The sequence below is a fragment of the Heterodontus francisci genome, chromosome 3 (assembly GCF_036365525.1).
Source record: "Heterodontus francisci isolate sHetFra1 chromosome 3, sHetFra1.hap1, whole genome shotgun sequence".
Classification (NCBI taxonomy): Eukaryota; Metazoa; Chordata; class Chondrichthyes; order Heterodontiformes; family Heterodontidae; genus Heterodontus; species Heterodontus francisci.
The window spans coordinates 205,357,801-205,380,277 of record NC_090373.1 but is presented as its reverse complement, the minus strand read 5'-3'; the positions used below and the strand labels follow the sequence as shown (position 1 = coordinate 205,380,277).

Sequence of the window (22,477 nt, the reverse complement as noted above, 5' to 3'; positions counted from 1 at the left end):
TCATTGACTACAATTTGATTGTACTGTCAAACAGACCAGAATCATAGCAGTGTGAGGCAGAACACGATCGGAGCAGTGAGGGAAGAACTGGAATCGAAGCAGTGTTTTTTTTTAATCAATCATGGGATGTGGGCGTCACTGGCCAGGTCAGCATTTATTGCCCATCCCGAATTGCCCTTGGTGGTGAGCTGCCTTCTTGAATCGCTGCAGTCCATGTGAGGTAGGTACACCCACAGTGCTGTTAGGAAGGGAAGGAACTGTGAGACCGTTTGAGGCAGACCAGGATAGGAGCAGTGTGAGGGAGACCGGGAGAGGAGCAGTGTGAGGCAGACCTGGAGAGGAGCAGTGTGAGGCAGACCAGGAGAGGAGCAGTATGAGGCAGACCTGGAGAGGAGCAGTGTGAGGCAGACCGGGAGCAGAGCAGTGTGAAGCAAACTGGGATCAGAGCAGTGTGAAGCAAACTGGGATCAGAGCAGTATGAGGCAGACCGGGATCAGAGCAGTATGAGGCAGACTGCGATCAGAGCAGTGTGAGGCAAACTGGGATCAGAGCAGTGTGAGGCAGACTGGGATCAGAGCAGTGTGAGGCAGACTGGGATCAGAGCAGTGTGAAGCAAACTGGGATCAGAGCAGTGTGAAGCAAACTGGGATCAGAGCAGTATGAGGCAGACTGGGATCAGAGCAGTGTGAAGCAGACTGGGATCAGAGCAGTGTGAGGCAAACCGGGAGAGGAGCAGTGTGGGGCAGACCTGGAGAGGAGCAATGTGAGGCAGACTGGGATCCGAGCAGTGTGAGGCAAACTGGGATCAGAGCAGTGTGAGGCAAACTGGGATCAGAGCAGTGTGAGGCAGACTGGGATCACAGCAGTGTGAGGCAGACCGGGAGAGGAGTAGAGTGAGGCAGACCGGGAGAGGAGCAGTGTGAGGCAAAGTGGGATCAGAGCAGTGTGAGGCAGACTGGGATCGGAGCAGTGTGAGGCAGACCGGGGGAGGAGCAATGTGAGGCAGACCGGGATAGGAGCAGTGTGAGGCAGACCGGGATAGGAGCAGTGTGAGGCAAAGTGGGATCAGAGCAGTGTGAGGCAAACTGGGATCAGAGCAGTGTGAGGCAGACCGGGAGAGGAGTAGAGTGAGGCAGACCAGGAGAGGAGCAGTGTGAGGCAGAGTGGGATCCGAGCAGTGTGAGGCAAACTGGGGTCAGAGCAGTGTGAGGCAGACCGGGAGATGAGTAGAGTGAGGCAGACTGGGAGAGGAGCAGTGTGAAGCAGACTGGGAGAGGAGCAGAATGAAGCAGACTGGGATAGGAGCAGTGTGAAGCAGACTGGGAGAAGAGCAGTGTGAAGCAGACCGGGAGAGGAGCAGTGTGAAGCAGACTGGGAGAGGGGCAGTGTGAAGCAGACTGGGAGAGGAGCAGAATGAAGCAGACCGGGAGAGGAGCAGTGTGAAGCAGACCGGGAGAGGAGCAGTGTGAAGCAGACCGGGAGAGGAGCAGAATGAAGCAGACCGGGAGAGGAGCAGTGTGAAGCAGACCGGGAGAGGAGCAGAGTGAAGCAGACCGGGAGAGGAGCAGTGTGAAGCACACTGGGAGAGAGGCAGTGTGAAGCAGACTGGGAGAGGAGCAGAATGAAGCAGACTGGGATAGGAGCAGTGTGAAGCAGACTGGGAGAGGAGCAGAGTGAAGCAGACTGGGAGAGGAGCAGTGTGAAGCAGACTGGGAGAGGAGCAGAGTGAAGCAGACTGGGAGAGGAGCAGTGTGAAGCAGACTGGGAGAGGAGCAGTGTGAAGCAGACTGGGATAGGAGCAGAGTGAAGCAGACTGGGATAGGAGCAGAGTGAAGCAGACTGGGAGAGGAGCAGAGTGAAGCAGACTGGGAGAGGAGCAGAGTGAAGCAGACTGGGAGAGGAGCAGAGTGAAGCAGACTGGGAGAGGAGCAGAGTGAAGCAGACTGGGAGAGGAGCAGAGTGAAGCAGACTGGGAGAGGAGCAGAGTGAAGCAGACTGGGAAAGGAGCAGTGTGAAGCAGACTGGGAGAGGAGCAATGTGAAGCAGACTGGGATAGGAGCAGAGTGAAGCAGACTGGGAGAGGAGCAGAGTGAAGCAGACTGGGGGAGGAGCAGTGTGAAGCAGACTGGGAGAGGAGCAGTGTGAAGCAGACTGGGATAGGAGCAGTGTGAAGCAGACCGGGAGAGGAGCAGTGTGAAGCAGACCGGGATAGGAGCAGTGTGAAGCAGACTGGGAGAGGAGCAGAGTGAAGTAGACTGGGAGAGGAGCAGTGTGAAGCAGACTGGGATAGGAGCAGAGTGAAGCAGACTTGGAGAGGAGCAGTGTGAAGCAGACTTGGAGAGGAGCAGTGTGAAGCAGACTGGGAGGGGAGCAGTGTGAAGCGGACCGGGAGAGGAGCAGTGTGAAGCGGACGGGGGTGGAGCAGTGTGAAGCAGACTGGGAGAGGAGCAGTGTGAAGCAGACCGGGAGAGGAGCAGTGTGAAGCAGACTGGGATAGGAGCAGTGTGAAGCAGACCGGGAGGGGAGCAGTGTGAAGCAGACCGGGATAGGAGCAGTGTGAAGCAGACCGGGAGGGGAGCAGTGTGAAGCAGACCGGGAGAGGAGCAGTGTGAAGCAGACCAGGATAACAGCAGAGTGAAGCAGACCGGGAGAGGAGCAGTGTGAAGCAGACCAGGATAACAGCAGAGTGAAGCAGACTGGGAGAGGAGCAGTGTGAAGCAGACCGGGAGAGGAGCAGTGTGAAGCAGACCGGGACCAGAGCAGTGTGAGGCAGACGGGGAGAGGAGCAGTGTAAGCAGACCGGGAGAGGACTAGATTGTGGCAGACCGGGCTTGGAGCTGTGTGAAACACACCGGGAGAGGAGCAGTGTGAAGTAGACCGGGAGAGGAGCAGTGTGAAGCAGAACGGGAGAGGAGCAGTGTGAAGCAGACCGGGAGAGGAGCAGTGTGAAGCAGACCGGGAGAGGAGCAGTGTGAAGCAGACCGGGAGAGGAGCAGAGTGAAGCAGACTGGGAGAGGAGCAGAGTGAAGCAGACTGGGATAGGAGCAGAGTGAAGCAGACTGGAAGAGGAACAGAGTGAAGCAGACTGAGAGAGGAGCAGTGTGAAGCAGACTGGGAGAGGAGCAGTGTGAAGCAGACTGGGATAGGAGCAGAGTGAAGTAGATTGGGAGAGGAGCAGAGTGAAGCAGACTGGGGGAGGAGCAGTGTGAAGCAGACTGGGAGAGGAGCAGAGTGAAGCAGACTGGGAGAGGAGCAGAGTGAAGCAGACTGGAAGAGGAGCAGTGCGAAGCAGACTGGGATAGGAGCAGAGTGAAGCAGACTGGGAGAGGAGCAGTGTGAAGCAGACTGGGAGAGGAGCAGTGTGAAGCAGAGCGGGAGAGGAGCAGTGTGAAGCAGACTGGGATAGGAGCAGTGTGAAGCAGACTGGGAGAGGAGAAGTGTGAAGCAGACTGGGAGAGGAGAAGTGTGAAGCAGACTGGGAGGGGAGCAGTGTGAAGCAGACTGGGATAGGAGCAGTGTGAAGCAGAACGGGAGAGGAGCAGTGTGAATCAGACTGGGATAGGAGCAGTGTGAATCAGACTGGGATAGGAGCAGTGTGAAGCAGACTGGGAGAGGAGCAGAGTGAAGCAGACTGGGAGAGGAGCAGTGTGAAGCAGACTGGGAGAGGAGCAGAGTGAAGCAGACTGGGATAGGAGCAGTGTGAAGCAGACCGGGATAGGAGCAGTGTGAAGCAGACTGGGATAGGAGCAGTGTGAAGCAGACTGCGAGAGGAGCAGAGTGAAGCAGACTGGGAGAGGAGCAGTGTGAAGCAGCCTGGGATAGGAGCAGTGTGAAGCAGACTGGGAGAGGAGCAGAGTGAAGCAGACTGGGAGAGGAGCAGTGTGAAGCAGACTGGGAGAGGAGCAGTGTGAAGCAGACTGGGAGAGGAGCAGTGTGAAACAGACCGGGAGAGGAGCAGTGTGAAGCAGACCGGGAGAGGAGCAGTGTGAAGCAGACTGGGAGAGGAGCAGTGTGAAGCAGACTGGGAGAGGAGCAGAGTGAAGCAGACCGGGAGTGGAGCAGTGTGAAGCAGACTGGGAGAGCAGCAGTGTGAAGCAGACTGGGAGAGGAGCAGTGTGAAGCAGACTGGGAGAGGAGCAGTGTGAAGCAGACCGGGAGAGGAGCAGAGTGAAGCAGACCGGGAGAGGAGCAGAGTGAAGCAGACCGGGAGAGGAGCAGTGTGAAGCAGACCGGGAGAGGAGCAGTGTGAAGCAGACCGGGAGAGGAGCAGTGTGAAGCAGACAGGGAGGGGAGCAGTGTGAAGCAGACCGGGAGTGGAGCAGTGTGAAGCAGACCGGGAGAGCAGCAGTGTGAAGCAGACAGGGAGGGGAGCAGTGTGAAGCAGACCGGGAGAGGAGCAGTGTGAAGCAGACCGGGAGAGGAGCAGTGTGAAGCAGACCGGGAGAGGAGCAGAGTGAAGCAGACTGGGATTGGAGCAGAGTTAAGCAGACTGGGATTGGAGCAGAGTTAAGCAGACTGGGATAGGAGCAGAGTGAAGCAGACCGGGAGGGGAGCAGTGTGAAGCAGACTGGGAGAGGAGCAGTGTGAAGCAGACCGGGAGAAGAGCAGTGTGAAGCAGACTGGGATAGGAGCAGAGTGAAGCAGACTGGGAGAGGAGCAGAGTGAAGCAGACTGGGAGAGGAGCAGTGTGAAGCAGACTGGGATAGGAGCAGTGTGAAGCAGAACGGGAGAGGAGCAGTGTGAAGCAGACTGGGATAGGAGCAGTGTGAAGCAGACTGGGAGAGGAGCATAGTGAAGCAGACTGGGAGAGGAGCAGTGTGAAGCAGACTGGGAGAGGAGCAGTGTGAAGCAGACTGGGAGAGGAGCAGAGTGAAGCAGACTGGGATAGGAGCAGTGTGAAGCAGACCAGGATAGGAGCAGTGTGAAGCAGACTGGGAGAGGAGCATAGTGAAGCAGACTGGGAGAGGAGCAGTGTGAAGCAGACTGGGAGAGGAGCAGAGTGAAACAGACTGGGATAGGAGCAGTGTGAAGCAGACCGGGATAGGAGCAGTGTGAAGCAGACTGGGATAGGAGCAGAGTGAAGCAGACTGGGAGAGGAGCAGTGTGAAGCAGCCTGGGATAGGAGCAGTGTGAAGCAGACTGGGAGAGGAGCAGTGTGAAGCAGACTGGGAAAGGAGCAGTGTGAAGCAGACTGGGAGAGGAGCAGAGTGAAGCAGACTGGGAGAGGAGCAGTGTGAAGCAGACCGGGAGTGGAGCAGAGTGAAGCAGACTGGGAGAGGAGCAGAGTGAAGCAGACTGGGAGAGGAGCAGTTTGAAGCAGACTGGGAGAGGAGCAGTGTGAAGCAGACTGGGAAAGGAGCAGTGTGAAACAGACTGGGATAGGAGCAGTGTGAAGCAGACTGGGAGAGGAGCAGAGTGAAGCAGACCGGGAGTGGAGCAGTGTGAAGCAGACTGGGAGAGGAGCAGTGTGACGCAGACTGGGATAGGAGCAGTGTGAAGCAGACTGGGAGAGGAGCAGTGTGAAGCAGACCGGGAGAGGAGCAGAGTGAAGCAGACCGGGAGAGGAGCAGTGTGAAGCAGACCGGGAGAGGAGCAGTGTGAAGCAGACCGGGAGAGGAGCAGTGTGAAGCAGACAGGGAGGGGAGCAGTGTGAAGCAGACTGGGAGAGGAGCAGTGTGAAGCAGACCGGGAGAGGAGCAGTGTGAAGCAGACCGGGAGAGGAGCAGTGTGAAGCAGACCGGGAGGGGAGCAGTGTGAAGCAGACCGGGAGAGGAGCAGTGTGAAGCAGACCGGGAGAAGAGCAGTGTGAAGCATACCGGGAGGGGAGCAGTGTGAAGCAGACCGGGAGAGGAGCAGTGTGAAGCAGACCGGGAGAGGAGCAGAGTGAAGCAGACCGGGAGAGGAGCAGTGTGAAGCAGACTGGGAGAGGAGCAGTGTGAAGCAGACTGGGAGAGGAGAAGTGTGAAGCAGACTGGGAGAGGAGCAGTGTGAAGCAGACTGGGATAGGAGCAGTGTGAACCAGACCAGGAGAAGAGCAGTGTGAAGCAGACCGGGAGAGGAGCAGTGTGAAGCAGACTGGGATAGGAGCAGTGTGAAGCAGACCGGGAGGGGAGCAGTGTGAAGCAGACCGGGATAGGAGCAGTGTGAAGCAGACTGGGAGGGGAGCAGTGTGTAGCAGACTGGGAGAGGAGCAGTGTGAAGCGGACCGGGAGAGGAGCAGTGTGAAGCGGACCGGGGGGTGGAGCAGTGTGAAGCAGACTGGGAGAGGAGCAGTGTGAAGCAGACCGGGAGAGGAGCAGTGTGAAGCAGACTGGGATAGGAGCAGAGTGAAGCAGACTGGGAGAGGAGCAGTGTGAAGCGGACCGGGGGGTGGAGCAGTGTGAAGCAGACTGGGAGAGGAGCAGTGTGAAGCAGACCGGGAGGGGAGCAGTGTGAAGCGGACCGGGGGGTGGAGCAGTGTGAAGCAGACTGGGAGAGGAGCAGTGTGAAGCGGACCGGGGGGTGGAGCAGTGTGAAGCAGACTGGGAGAGGAGCAGTGTGAAGCGGACCGGGAGAGGAGCAGTGTGAAGCGGACCGGGGGGTGGAGCAGTGTGAAGCAGACTGGGAGAGGAGCAGTGTGAAGCAGACCGGGAGGGGAGCAGTGTGAAGCAGACCGGGATAGGAGCAGTGTGAAGCAGACTGGGAGGGGAGCAGTGTGAAGCAGACCGGGAGAGGAGCAGTGTGAAGCAGACCAGGATAACAGCAGAGTGAAGCAGACCGGGAGAGGAGCAGTGTGAAGCAGACCGGGATAACAGCAGAGTGAAGCAGACTGGGAGAGGAGCAGTGTGAAGCAGACCGGGAGAGGAGCAGTGTAAGCAGACCGGGTGAGGACTAGATTGTGGCAGACCGGGCTTGGAGCTGTGTGAAACAGACCGGGAGAGGAGCAGTGTGAAGTAGACCGGGAGAGGAGCAGTGTGAAGCAGAACGGGAGAGGAGCAGTGTGAAGCAGACCGGGAGAGGAGCAGTGTGAAGCAGACCGGGAGAGGAGCAGAGTGAAGCAGACTGGGATAGGAGCAGAGTGAAGCAGACTGGAAGAGGAACAGAGTGAAGCAGACTGAGAGAGGAGCAGTGTGAAGCAGACTGGGAGAGGAGCAGTGTGAAGCAGACTGGGATAGGAGCAGAGTGAAGTAGATTGGGAGAGGAGCAGAGTGAAGCAGACTGGGGGAGGAGCAGTGTGAAGCAGACTGGGAGAGGAGCAGAGTGAAGCAGACTGGGAGAGGAGCAGAGTGAAGCAGACTGGGAGAGGAGCAGTGCGAAGCAGACGGGGTTAGGAGCAGAGTGAAGCAGACTGGGAGAGGAGCAGTGTGAAGCAGACTGGGAGAGGAGCAGTGTGAAGCAGACTGGGATAGGAGCAGTGTGAAGCAGACCGGGAGAGGAGCAGTGTGAAGCAGACCGGGAGAGCAGCAGTGTTAAGCAGACTGGGAGAGGAGCAGTGTGAAGCAGACTGGGAGAGGAGAAGTGTGAAGCAGACTGGGAGAGGAGAAGTGTGAAGCAGACTGGGAGAGGAGCAGTGTGAAGCAGAACGGGAGAGGAGCAGTGTGAATCAGACTGGGATAGGAGCAGTGTGAAGCAGACTGGGAGAGGAGCAGAGTGAAGCAGACTGGGAGAGGAGCAGTGTGAAGCAGACTGGGAGAGGAGCAGAGTGAAGCAGACTGGGATAGGAGCAGTGTGAAGCAGACCGGGATAGGAGCAGTGTGAAGCAGACTGGGATAGGAGCAGTGTGAAGCAGACTGCGAGAGGAGCAGAGTGAAGCAGACTGGGAGAGGAGCAGTGTGAAGCAGCCTGGGATAGGAGCAGTGTGAAGCAGACTGGGAGAGGAGCAGAGTGAAGCAGACTGGGAGAGGAGCAGTGTGAAGCAGACTGGGAGAGGAGCAGTGTGAAGCAGACTGGGATAGGAGCAGTGTGAAACAGACCGGGAGAGGAGCAGTGTGAAGCAGACCGGGAGAGGAGCAGTGTGAAGCAGACTGGGAGAGGAGCAGTGTGAAGCAGACTGGGAGAGGAGCAGATTGAAGCAGACCGGGAGTGGAGCAGTGTGAAGCAGACTGGGAGAGGAGCAGTGTGACGCAGACTGGGATAGGAGCAGTGTGAAGCAGACTGGGAGAGGAGCAGTGTGAAGCAGACCGGGAGAGGAGCAGAGTGAAGCAGACCGGGAGAGGAGCAGTGTGAAGCAGACCGGGAGAGGAGCAGTGTGAAGCAGACCGGGAGAGGAGCAGTGTGAAGCAGACAGGGAGGGGAGCAGTGTGAAGCAGACCGGGAGAGGAGCAGTGTGAAGCAGACCGGGAGAGGAGCAGTGTGAAGCAGACAGGGAGGGGAGCAGTGTGAAGCAGACCGGGAGAGGAGCAGTGTGAAGCAGACCGGGAGAGGAGCAGTGTGAAGCAGACCGGGAGGGGAGCAGTGTGAAGCAGACCGGGAGGGGAGCAGTGTGAAGCAGACCGGGAGAGGAGCAGTGTGAAGCAGACCGGGAGAAGAGCAGTGTGAAGCATACCGGGAGGGGAGCAGTGTGAAGCAGACCGGGAGAGGAGCAGTGTGAAGCAGACCGGGAGAGGAGCAGAGTGAAGCAGACCGGGAGAGGAGCAGTGTGAAGCAGACTGGGAGAGGGGCAGTGTGAAGCAGACTGGGAGAGGAGCATAGTGAAGCAGACTGGGATAGGAGCAGTGTGAAGCAGACTGGGAGAGGAGCAGAGTGAAGCAGACTGGGAGAGGAGCAGTGTGAAGCAGACTGGGAGAGGAGCAGTGTGAAGCAGACTGGGAGAGGAGCAGTGTGAAGCAGACTGGGATAGGAGCAGAGTGAAGCAGACTGGGGGAGGAGCAGTGTGAAGCAGACTGGGAGAGGAGCAGAGTGAAGCAGACTGGGAGAGGAGCAGAGTGAAGCAGACTGGGAGAGGAGCAGTGCGAAGCAGACTGGGTTAGGAGCAGAGTGAAGCAGACTGGGAGAGGAGCAGTGTGAAGCAGACTGGGAGAGGAGCAGTGTGAAGCAGAGCGGGAGAGGAGCAGTGTGAAGCAGACTGGGATAGGAGCAGTGTGAAGCAGACCGGGAGAGGAGCAGTGTGAAGCAGACCGGGAGAGCAGCAGTGTTAAGCAGACTGGGAGAGGAGCAGTGTGAAGCAGACTGGGAGAGGAGAAGTGTGAAGCAGACTGGGAGAGGAGAAGTGTGAAGCAGACTGGGAGAGGAGAAGTGTGAAGCAGACTGGGAGGGGAGCAGTGTGAAGCAGACTGGGATAGGAGCAGTGTGAAGCAGAACGGGAGAGGAGCAGTGTGAATCAGACTGGGATAGGAGCAGTGTGAAGCAGACTGGGAGAGGAGCAGAGTGAAGCAGACTGGGAGAGGAGCAGTGTGAAGCAGACTGGGAGAGGAGCAGAGTGAAGCAGACTGGGATAGGAGCAGTGTGAAGCAGACCGGGATAGGAGCAGTGTGAAGCAGACTGGGATAGGAGCAGTGTGAAGCAGACTGCGAGAGGAGCAGAGTGAAGCAGACTGGGAGAGGAGCAGTGTGAAGCAGCCTGGGATAGGAGCAGTGTGAAGCAGACTGGGAGAGGAGCAGATTGAAGCAGACTGGGAGAGGAGCAGTGTGAAGCAGACTGGGATAGGAGCAGTGTGAAACAGACCGGGAGAGGAGCAGTGTGAAGCAGACTGGGATAGGAGCGGTGTGAAACAGACCGGGAGAGGAGCAGTGTGAAGCAGACCGGGAGAGGAGCAGTGTGAAGCAGACTGGGAGAGGAGCAGTGTGAAGCAGACTGGGAGAGGAGCAGAGTGAAGCAGACCGGGAGTGGAGCAGTGTGAAGCAGACTGGGAGAGGAGCAGTGTGACGCAGACTGGGATAGGAGCAGTGTGAAGCAGACTGGGAGAGGAGCAGAGTGAAGCAGACCGGGAGAGGAGCAGTGTGAAGCAGACCGGGAGAGGAGCAGTGTGAAGCAGACCGGGAGAGGAGCAGTGTGAAGCAGACAGGGAGGGGAGCAGTGTGAAGCAGACCGGGAGAGGAGCAGTGTGAAGCAGACCGGGAGAGGAGCAGTGTGAAGCAGACCGGGAGAGGAGCAGTGTGAAGCAGACAGGGAGGGGAGCAGTGTGAAGCAGACCGGGAGAGGAGCAGTGTGAAGCAGACCGGGAGGGGAGCAGTGTGAAGCAGACCGGGAGAGGAGCAGTGTGAAGCAGACCGGGAGAAGAGCAGTGTGAAGCATACCGGGAGGGGAGCAGTGTGAAGCAGACCGGGAGAGGAGCAGAGTGAAGCAGACCGGGAGAGGAGCAGAGTGAAGCAGACCGGGAGAGGAGCAGTGTGAAGCAGACCGGGAGAGGGGCAGTGTGAAGCAGACTGGGAGAGGAGCATAGTGAAGCAGACTGGGATAGGAGCAGTGTGAAGCAGACTGGGAGAGGAGCAGAGTGAAGCAGACTGGGAGAGGAGCAGTGTGAAGCAGACTGGGAGAGGAGCAGTGTGAAGCAGACTGGGAGAGGAGCAGTGTGAAGCAGACTGGGATAGGAGCAGAGTGAAGCAGACTGGGAGAGGAGCAGAGTGAAGCAGACTGGGAGAGGAGCAGAGTGAAGCAGACTGGGAGAGGAGCAGTGTGAAGCAGACTGGGAGAGGAGCAGAGTGAAGCAGACTGGGATTGGAGCAGAGTGAAGCAGACTGGGAGAGGACCAGAGTGAAGCAGACCGGGAGGGGAGCAGTGTGAAGCAGACTGGGAGAGGAGCAGTGTGAAGCAGACCGGGAGAAGAGCAGTGTGAAGCAGACTGGGATAGGAGCAGAGTGAAGCAGACTGGGAGAGGAGCAGAGTGAAGCAGACTGGGAGAGTCGCAGTGTGAAGCAGACCGGGAGAGGAGCAGTGTGAAGCAGACCGGGACCAGAGCAGTGTGAGGCAGACGGGGAGAGGAGCAGTGTAAGCAGACCGGGAGAGGACTAGATTGTGGCAGACCGGGAGAGGAGCAGTGTGAAGTAGACCGGGAGAGGAGCAGTGTGAAGCAGAACGGGAGAGGAGCAGTGTGAAGCAGACCGGGAGAGGAGCAGTGTGAAGCAGACCGGGAGAGGAGCAGAGTGAAGCAGACTGGGAGAGGAGCAGAGTGAAGCAGACTGGGATAGGAGCAGAGTGAAGCAGACTGGAAGAGGAACAGAGTGAAGCAGACTGGGAGAGGAGCAGTGTGAAGCAGACTGGGATAGGAGCAGAGTGAAGTAGATTGGGAGAGGAGCAGAGTGAAGCAGACTGGGGGAGGAGCAGTGTGAAGCAGACTGGGAGAGGAGCAGAGTGAAGCAGACTGGGAGAGGAGCAGAGTGAAGCAGACTGGGAGAGGAGCAGTGCGAAGCAGACTGGGTTAGGAGCAGAGTGAAGCAGACTGGGAGAGGAGCAGTGTGAAGCAGACTGGGAGAGGAGCAGTGTGAAGCAGACTGGGAGAGGAGCAGTGTGAAGCAGACTGGGAGAGGAGCAGTGTGAAGCAGAGCGGGAGAGGAGCAGTGTGAAGCAGACTGGGATAGGAGCAGAGTGAAGCAGACCGGGAGAGGAGCAGTGTGAAGCAGACCGGGAGAGCAGCAGTGTTAAGCAGACTGGGAGAGGAGCAGCGTGAAGCAGACTGGGAGAGGAGAAGTGTGAAGCAGACTGGGAGAGGAGAAGTGTGAAGCAGACTGGGAGGGGAGCAGTGTGAAGCAGACTGGGATAGGAGCAGTGTGAAGCAGAACGGGAGAGGAGCAGTGTGAATCAGACTGGGATAGGAGCAGTGTGAAGCAGACTGGGAGAGCAGCAGAGTGAAGCAGACTGGGAGAGGAGCAGTGTGAAGCAGACCGGGACCAGAGCAGTGTGAGGCAGACGGGGAGAGGAGCAGTGTGAAGCAGACCGGGAGAGGAGCAGTGTGAAGCAGACTGGGAGAGGAGCAGAGTGAAGCAGACTGGGAGAGGAGCAGAGTGAAGCAGACTGGGAGGGGAGCAGTGTGAAGCAGACTGGGATAGGAGCAGTGTGAAGCAGAACGGGAGAGGAGCAGTGTGAATCAGACTGGGATAGGAGCAGTGTGAAGCAGACCGGGAGAGGAGGCAGTGAGAATTCAGTGGGTGAGCAATGGGAAAGAGAGAGACCAGCAGTGGGGATAAAAGCAGCACAGAGGCAGAGAGAACTTAGTCCGTGTGTAATGGGAAAGAGAGAGACCAGCAGTGGGGATAAAAGCAGCACAGAGGCAGTGAGAACTCAGTCGGTGAGCAATGGGAAAGAGAGAGACCAGCAGTGGGTATAAAGGCAGCACAGAGGCAGAGAGAACTCAGTCCGTGTGTAATGGGAAAGAGAGAGACCAGCAGTGGGGATAAAAGCAGCACAGAGGCAGTGAGAACTCAGTCGGTGAGCAATAGGAAAGAGAGAGACCAGCAGTGGGGACAAAAGCAGCACAGAGGCAGAGAACTCATTGGGTGAGCAATGGGAAAGAGAGAGACCAGCAGTGGGTATAAAGGCAGCACAGAGGCAGAGAGAACTCAGTCGGTGAGCAATAGGAAAGAGAGAGACCAGCAGTGGGGACAAAAGCAGCACAGAGGCAGAGAACTCATTGGGTGAGCAATAGGAAAGAGAGAGACCAAGAGTGGGTATAAAAGCAGCACAGAGGCAGAGAGAACTCAGTCGGTGAGCAATAGGAAAGAGAGAGACCAGCAGTGGGGACAAAAGCAGCACAGAGGCAGAGAACTCATTGGGTGAGCAATGGGAAAGAGAGAGACCAGCAGTGGGTATAAAGGCAGCACAGAGGCAGAGAGAACTCAGTCGGTGAGCAATAGGAAAGAGAGAGACCAAGAGTGGGTATAAAAGCAGCACAGAGGCAGAGAGAACTCAGTCGGTGAGCAATAGGAAAGAGAGAGACCAGCAGTGGGGACAAAAGCAGCACAGAGGCAGAGAACTCATTGGGTGAGCAATGGGAAAGAGAGAGACCAGCAGTGGGTATAAAGGCAGCACAGAGGCAGAGAGAACTCAGTCGGTGAGCAATAGGAAAGAGAGAGACCAAGAGTGGGTATAAAAGCAGCACAGAGGCAGAGAGAACTCAGTCGGTGAGCAGTCAGTCAGTCAGTCACCAGAATCAGATCCTGCAATGCCTCCTTCCTCATTGGACCAGAAACATACTGATCTAGAACATTCTCCTGAATACACGACGGAAACTCTGACCCCTCCCTGCCCGTTACACGATTATTATTCCAGTCTATATTAGGTATTTACAGCTCACATTATCACTACTCTATAGTTTTTGCATCTCTCTGTAATTTTCTTGCAAATTTGCTCCTCTAACCCACCTAATTTTCATCTAATGATCTGCTGTCAGATTATCACCCAGTCAGTGAAGAAGAAAATGTATCCCACTGTTTAAATTATATCGAATAGGCCATTCAACTCAACCAGTCCTTGTCAGCATTTCTTCTTTGGCCTCCTTATCTTGAGAGACAATGGATACGCGCCTGGAGGTGGTCAGTGGTTTGTGGAGCAGCGCCTGGAGTGGCTATAAAGGCCAATTCTAGAGTGACAGGCTCTTCCACAGGTGCTGCAGAAAAATTTGTTTGTCGGGGCTGTTACACAGTTGGCTCTCCCCTTGTGCCTCTGTCTTTTTTCCTGCCAACTTCTCAGTCTCTTCGACTCGCCATACTTTAGCCCCGCCTTTATGGCTGCCTGCCAGCTCTGGCGAATGCTGGCAACTGACTCCCACGACTTGTGATCAATGTCACAGGACTTCATTTCGCGTTTGCAGACGTCTTTAAAGCGGAGACATGGACGGCCGGTGGGTCTTATACCAGTGGCGAGCTCGCTGTACAATGTGTCTTTGGGGATCCTGCCATCTTCCATGCGGCTCACATGGCCAAGCCATCTCAAGCGCCGCTGACTCAGTAGTGTGTATAAGCTGGGGATGTTGGCCGCCTCGAGGACTTCTGTGTTGGAGGTACGGTCCTGCCACCTTATGCCAAGTATTCTCCGGAGGCAGCGAAGATGGAATGAATTGAGACATCGCTCTTGGCTGACATACGTTGTCCAGGCCTCGCTGCCATAGAGCAAGGTACTGAGGACACAGGCTTGATACACTCGGACTTTTGTGTTCCGTGTCAGTGCGCCATTTTCCCACACTCTCTTGGCCAGTCTGGACATAGCAGTGGAAGCCTTTCCCATGCGCTTGTTGATTTCTGCATCTAGAGACAGGTTACTGGTGATAGTTGAGCCTAGGTAGGTGAACTCTTGAATCACTTCCAGAGCGTGGTCGCCAATATTGATGGATGGAGCATTTCTGATGTCCTGCCCCATGATGTTCGTTTTCTTGAGGCTGATGGTTAGGCCAAATTCATTGCAGGCAGCCGCAAACCTATCGATGAGACTCTGCAGGCACTCTTCAGCGTGAGATGTTAAAGCAGCATCGTCAGCAAAGAAGAGTTCCCTGATGAGGACTTTCGATACTTTGGACTTCGCTCTTAGATGGGCAAGGTTGAATAACCTGCCCCCTGATCTTGTGTGGAGGAAAATTCCTTCTTCAGAGGACTTGAACGCATGTGAAAGCAGCAGGGAGAAGAAAATCCCAAAAAGTGTGGGTGCGAGAACACAGCCCTGTTTCACGCCACTCAGGATAGGAAAGGGGTCTGATGAGGAGCCACCATGTTGAATTGTGCCTTTCAGATTGTCATGGAATGAGGTGATGATACTTAGTAGCTTTGGTGGACATCCAATCTTTTCTAGTAGTCTGAAGAGACCACGTCTGCTGACGAGGTCAAAGGCTTTGGTGAGATCAATGAAAGCAATGTAGAGGGGCATCTGTTGTTCGCGGTATTTCTCCTGTATCTGATGAAGGGAGAACAGCATGTCAACGGTCAATCTCTCTGCATGAAAGCCACACTGTGCCTCAGGGTAGACGCGCTCGGCCAGCTTCTGGAGCCTGTTTAGAGCAACTCAAGCAAAGACTTTCCCCACTATGCTGAGCAGGGAGATTCCACGGTAGTTGTTGCAGTCACTGCGGTCACCTTTGTTTTTATAGAGGGTGATGATGTTGGCATCGCGCATGTCCTGAGGTACTGCTCCCTCGTCCCAGCACAGGCATAGCAGTTCATGTAGTGCTGAGAGTATAGCAGGCTTGGCACTCTTGATTATTTCAGGGGTAATGCTGTCCTTCCCAGGGGCTTTTCCACTGGCTAGAGCATCAATGGCATCACTGAGTTCCGATTTTGTTGGCTGTATGTCCAGCTCATCCATGACTGGTAGAGGCTGGGCTGCATTGAGGGCAGTCTCAGTGACAACATTCTCCCTGGAGTACAGTTCTAGGTAGTGCTCAACCCAGCGGTCCATTTGTTTGCGTTGGTCAGTGATTATGTCCCCTGATTTAGATTTGAGGGGGACGATCTTCTTGATGGTTGGCCCAAGAGCTCTCTTAATGCCATCATACATTCCTGTGATGTTTCCGGTGTCTGGGGCCAGCTGAATATGACTGCATAGGTGTTGCCAGTAGTCGTTTGCGCAGCGCCTGGCTGTTCTTTGTGCAGTGCTTCTGGCTGCTTTAAGTGCCACCTATGTTAACTCGCTGGGGGCTTTCTTGTAGTTCAACAGTGCAATGCGCTTCACGGCTATGACAGGTTCCAGCTCTTCATTATGAGATTGAAACCAGTCTGCATTTACCCTCCATGTAAGTCAGGTGTCTTCATCACATTTATGTGGCATGTTCCCAGATCCCTTCAAACACTTTTTCTTCACCGACCTACCTTGAATGTTGACATATTTTTTGGCTCAACCACAATCCCTGATAGTCAAATCAACAGTCTCACAAACTCGCTGTGTGAAGAAATTTCTCCTGGACCCTGCTCAATCTCTTACATTTAATATTGTATCTGTGGCCTCTCGTTCTTGACACCTCAACTACTGGAAACAGTCTGTTTCTATCTAACCTATCCTAACCTTTCATGATTTTAAACATTTCTATTTTCCCATATCATATTTTCCCACAATCTGTTTTTAAAATGGTAAAATATTAAGTTTTACAAGTCTTCATCTTTGTATTTCTCAATACCAGGTAGCATCCTAGGAATTGGCATTGTTCACTTTCTAAAGTTTAAACTTTTCTACATTTACATCTAACATGAAGCTGTTCAATTGCTTTTAGTTTGTTTTAATTTCTCTGCGGTTTGCCGCAGCTGTGGAAAAGTGGACGTAAGGCTGGCTGCCAGTCATATGGAGAATGTCTCAATCAGGTGTAACTGAATAAAGTTGCCTAACAAATGTGCATAGATTGTAATATATTTAAGTCTGATTAAGTGTCCCTGACTGAGCAGTGCTACACAACATTACAAGAAGTATTACACAAAGGTGTTGGGTTCCTTACCATTTTTAAAGTTGATAATATTCAGGGAGAGATGTAATTTGCAGATAAGTATCTGGATTTAGCAGTTTTGGAAGTTTACATTGCAGGGACAATCCTGGATTTTGTAAACTTTGGGGGATGGCAGAAATGGGGATTCTCATGTTTGACAGCACTACGGTACTAGCATTTGGAAACATGACGGTGCCCTTTGGCCTGGCATCAATGTGTAGAGAATTCACAATGTTAATCCTAGTAGATTTTCCAGATCAGTGCAGGTTCCTTTGTTTTTTGCAAGTGCCTCATTTGGGGCATACCTCTTAGCTTATCAGAAAGATTGGAAAGTCAGCAGAAGAATGCACATCCAGGTTGAGTGCGACATTTCCCCTTTCCTGCCAAAAAGAATTATTTGTTGCCCCTACAAGCCGCTTTGTAAAGCCACTTTGAAGATCAGACAAAAAGAAATCCTCATTGGGAGTCAAGGACAGGAATGTGACCTGGACCTCTTGGTCAGTCCCACCTCTGCCAATTGTCTCGCTGAATGTCCAGGACATAGAAACCTAGGGAGACCCCTTCCTGGGGCTCTGCCTCTAAAAAGCCATTGCAGGAAGTTCATAGAAAGGCCAGGACAGTCCCCAGTCTAGTTCGGCTCAAATCCCACCAACGTTACAGTGGGAATAAGATGGAACAGCCACAGATTTTTGCTATCTGTAAGAACTGGTCTAGGACATAAATGCATGACAAACCTAAATAAATAGGAAAACTGAATTAATTTCAAAAGATGATTCTCAAAGTTGATTCAAAGCAATATTCTGTGTTTATTGTCATCTGAGATTGCATTTTCTCACCTAAAGGATTATAATCCAAGTTAAGGACACGGAGTTGAGAACTGTGGGCAACTGCAATCGCCAAGCGTGCCCATCCCTTCACTGAGATAGCAGGATTAGCACTCAGCGTCAGCTCTCTTAGACCTGAAAGAAAACAGAATCAGTGTCAGAAGATGGATGACACACAAGTCACAGTATCAGAAGAACAAACACAAAGTAGAACCCTATTACATACAAAACTTTCAAAAACAAAGGTCCATCAAGCCTGTCTTCTACTATCATGGTGTGATTTCTAAACATTAACAACCCCATCTGCACCCACCAACCCCCCATCCCTAGGCATAAGGCAAGCAATCTCCTGGGGGAAGTAAAACAATTGAAAACATCCTGGAACTGGCACTGAACTGTGATGGAGTTGGCAATAGATTCCCTGTCCAATTTCTTACTCCAACCTTTTGAAGTAATGTCATGAAACCACAATAATGACAGAGGAAATTTACCCTTGCATTTTAATCTCCATTATTATTCACTGATACTGCAAATATCATTTAATCATGGGGTTTTGCCCATCATTTTAATTGGCTTATTGCTGGCTGAAGAGAGTCTGGCTAAATAGAACTACAAATCGTCCAAGCTTAGACTCTTACCATCTATGGCTTATAGTGAAGAAAATAGACCAATTGTGTATTCCTTTTCATTTCTGAAATAATTAATTACTACTACTGCTAAATTTCCATCAGCAGCAAAGATGGGTTGAAAAAGTTTACTCCGTTGTGTCGGTTCTGAACCAAACGCACTCATCTGAATCCCTTTCTGTGTCAAGCCACTGTTTGACATTGTCTATCCAACATTTCCTTGGCCATTCTCAGCATTTGTTCCATGTACCTCTCCATGCAGGACTATTCCATTCTTGAAACATGCCCAAACAGTCGTCTTTCTTGGATCTTCTGAATAAGTGTTGCTTCTTGTCTGAGCCATGTTTTTATTATTCTTGATTCTTTGCATCCTGGACACTCTTCATATTCCACTCAACCAACTCATCTCTGCTGTTGGTATCCTTTGCTTGTCAACTTTTCTCATGTTCCAACACCCAAATCCGCATAAATGGAGATAACTATCACCTCATAAATATTACATTTGTCTTTACCAAAATATCTTCAGCCTTCCATAATCTGCTTAATCTTCCAAAGGCATCAGAACCAAATACAATCTTTCTCTTCATGTCTGCTTCACAACTCCCACTCTCTGATACTAACCCACAAAGGTATACAAACTTTTTCACCTGTTCAACTGCATCCCCTGCAACTGTAATGTGCATATCTTCCTAATGCTTGCCAAATGACATGGCCTTTGTATTCTTTTTCTTCATGTTATTATGGAACTACTTTTTGTCTGCTTTGTTTAAAACAGTGTGCCTTTAAGACTCTGTCTAAAAACAGTGTACCTTTAAGACAGAGAGAGACGTTTTTTAGATTATTTGAGAACAGTGCCACAGCTAGCCGGTTCCTAGGCAACAGCAGGAGATGTGCTGTAATGTTTCAATTTAACTGTGTGCAGGGACTGGCTGAAACCAGTCTAAACTAGAACACAACGAAGTGTGCTGACTGAAAAGAAGCTGTTTGTATCACAGCATAAAAATCTACATTGAGCTCAGACTGTGTTTGCCTAAGGAGGAAAAACCCCTGGAAAGCACATTTTCATTGTTGGAGGTAGTAAATTCTGTTTTTTTACTTCGAAACTCTAAAGATGTTTCTGCTACAGAAGTAACTCTCTATTGCCTGTTTGTGTTTGCTGGAATTCTCAGTGAAGTTTCTGCCGGTTTGAAAATCCAAGTAGACCTATTGCTGTACTCCTCATTGAAAGAACTGTGTGACACTGAAATATTTTGAATGCCTATCTATTAAAGACTGTTTCGTTGAATTCGCCTGGAGACTTCGAGTGGCATCTGATTATCCTACTCTGGGACACCTCATCAACCGGGAACATAAACCACCAGGACTTACAACCCAGCCACTTATTTTATTCCTATGAAACCCCTTTTTTTTACTACCAGTTAACCGATACCCTGCCCACAACCTCTATCCTACCCCCATCCCGATCTCCACCCTGCCGCCAATCTCCATCCTACCCCCATCCCGATCTCCACCCTGCTTCAAATCTCCATCCTACCCCCATCCCTATCTCCACCCTGCCCCCAATCTCCACCGCGCCCCCAATCTCCACCCTGTCCCTCAATCTCCATCCTACCACTATCCCGATCTCCATTCTGCCGCCAATCTCATAGGGCTTAGGAGCAGGAGTAGGCCATTCGGCCCGTTAAGTCTGCTCCACCATTCGATAATATCATGGCTGATCTGATTGTGGCCTCAACTCGATGTTCCTGTCTCCCCCCCCCACCCTGCCCCCATAACCCTTGACTCGTTAATCTATCTAAAATCTATCTAATAAATTCAATGACCCAGCATCCATCGCTTTCTGAGGAAGTGAATTCCGCAGATGAATGACCCTTCGAAAAAATAATTCTCATCATTTCAATCTTAAAAAGGGGACCTCTTATTCTTAAACTCCTGCTATACACTCTATTGAGTCGCCACAGAATCTTATATGTTTCAATAAGATCACCTCTCACTCTTCTAATCGTCAATAGGTATAGGCCCAACCTGTTGAACCTTTCTTCATTGGATAATCCCTTCATCCTCGGAATTAGTCAAGTGAACCTTCTTTGAACTGCTTCTAATGCAATTGTATCCTTTTTCAAATAACGAGACCAAACTGTGCACAGTACTCCGATGCGGTCTCACCAAGGTCCTGTACAGCTGCAGTAAAACTTCACTACTTTTATACATGATTCTCCTTGCAATAAATGGCAATATTCCATTGCCTTCCTAATCACTTGCTGTACCTGCATACTAACCTTTTGTGATTCATGTACCAAGCCACCAGCTCCCTCTGTACCACCGATTCTGCAATCTCTCTCCATTTAAATAGGATACAGTTTTTTTATTCTTCCTGCCAAAGTGGACAAGTTCACATTTTCCCACATTATACTCCATCTGCCAATTTTTGCCCACTCACTTGACCTGTCTATATCCCTTTGTAGACTCTTTACCTCCTCGACAGCTTACTTTCCTTCCTATCTTGGTATCATCGGCAAATTTAGCTCCCATTCATTCCATTTCTTCATCCAAGTTATTGATATAAATTGTAAATAGTTGAGACCCCAGCACTGATCCCTGTGGAACTCCACTAGTTATTGCTTGCCAACCCAAAAAAGACCCATTTATCCCTACTCTCTGCTTCCTGTTAACTAACCAGTCCTTTATCCATGCTAATATGTTACCCCTACACCATGTGCTCCTATCTTGTGTAATCTTTGATGCGGCATCTTATAAAATGCCTTTTGGAACTCTAGGTACACCACATCTACAGGTTCCTGTTTATCCACCTTGCCTCTTGCTTCCTCAAATAACTAATAAATTAGTTAAACATGATTTCCCTTTGACGAAACCATGTTGACTCTGTCTAATCCCATTATGATTTTCTAAGTATCTTACTATAATCTCCTGAATAATGGTTTCTAGTAATTTCCCTCTGACAGATGTCAGGCTAACTGGCCTCTAGTTTCCTGTTTTCTGCTTCCCTTTATTCTTGACTAAAGGTGTTACATTTGCTATTTTCCAATCCACTGGAACCCTTCCAGAATCTATGGAATTTTGGAAGATTATAACCAAAGCCTCTACTATCTCTCAAGCCACTTCTTTTAAGACCCAGGATGCAAGATCTGGTCCTGGGGACTTGTCAACCTTTGGGTCCAATACTTTCCTAGCATCTTTACCATGGTGATGGTGATCATTTAAAATTCCTCCCTCCCTTTCAGCTCTTGATCTCCATCTTACACCAACCCTGGTCTGCATTCAGCCCCCAAACTCCATTCTACCCCCATCCTGAATTCCACCCTGCCCCGCTATCTCCATCCCAGACCCATCCCAAACTCCACCCTGCCCCCAATCTTCATTCCACCCCCATCCTGATTTCCATCCTGCCCACCAATCTCCATTCTACCCCCATCCTAAACTCCATCCTGCCCCCCAATCTCCTTCCCACCCCCATCCCACACTTCAACCAGTCCCCCAAACCCCATCCTACTGTCATGTCGATTTCCACCCTATCCCCATCTCCATCCCACACTCATCCTGATTTCCATCCAATCCCCCAATCTCCATCCTACCCCATGCCGATCTCCACCCAGCCCCCAATCTCCAACGTAAACGCAAAATACTGCAGCTGCTGGAAATCTGAAATAAAAACAGAAAGTGCTGGAAATACTCAGCAGGTCAGGCAGCATCTGTGGAGAGAGAAGCAGACCTCAAACATTAACTCTGCTTCTCTCCACAGATGCTGCCTGACCTGATGAGCATTTCCAGCACTTTCTGTTTTTATCCCAATCTCCAACCCACCCCCAGCCTGAACTTCACCATGTCCTCCAATCTCCTGCCTTCCCCAATCCCGATTTCCACCTCTTCCCACAATCTCCATCCTACCCCTCTGCCCGATCACTCTCCATCCTAGTCCCACCTGATCTCCATGCTACCCCCAAACTGATCACCACTCTGCCCACCAATCACCAGTCTACTCAGTTCCACAATCTCTATCCTCGCCCCATCCCAATTTCCACCCTATCCCCCAATCTCCTTCCTATCCTCATCCCAATCTCCACCCTATTCCCCAATCTCCTTCCTATCCTCATCCCAATCTCCACCCTATTCCCCAATCTCCTTCCTATCCTCATCCCAATCTCCACCCGATCCCCCAATCTCTTTCCGATCCGTATTCCAGAATCCACTCTGTCCCTTAATCTGTAATCTACCCCGCAATCCCATCACCACCGGAACACTATCTCCAGCCTACCCCAAACCCCGATCTCTACCCTAACCCCAGTCTCCATTCTACCCCATCCCGATATACACCCTGACCCCAAACTCCATCCTACCCATCCCGATATCCACCCTGATCCCAATCTCAATCCTACCCCATGCCAATATCCACCCTGACCCCAATCTCCATTCTAAACCATGCCGATATCCATCCTGACACAATCTCCATCCGACCAATCCCAATAACCATGCAGCCCCCAATCTCCATCCTACCCATCCAGATATCCACCCTGACATCAATCACCATCCTAAAAACATCCCAATCACCATTCGACCCACCTCACCCTGATCTACACCCTTCCCACCAATCACCATCCTACCCAATTCACAATCTCCATCCCACACCCACTCACCTAATCTATACCCTGTCCACCAATCTCCATCCTAACCACATCCCAATCCAATCTCCATCCTCC

At 52.1% G+C, this 22,477-nt stretch overlaps 1 protein-coding gene across 1 annotated transcript in view; it reads right to left on the bottom strand.

Annotated features, from left to right (window-relative positions):
- The window catches only part of lrrc73 (leucine rich repeat containing 73), a 550,518-nt gene that overhangs the window by 252,219 nt on the left and 275,822 nt on the right, over positions 1–22,477 (bottom strand). Inside the window, exon 3 of the mRNA XM_068028166.1 lies at positions 17,149–17,271. Within this exon, the coding sequence (XP_067884267.1) occupies positions 17,149–17,271 (123 nt within the window). The remainder of the gene's footprint in view (positions 1–17,148; positions 17,272–22,477) is intronic.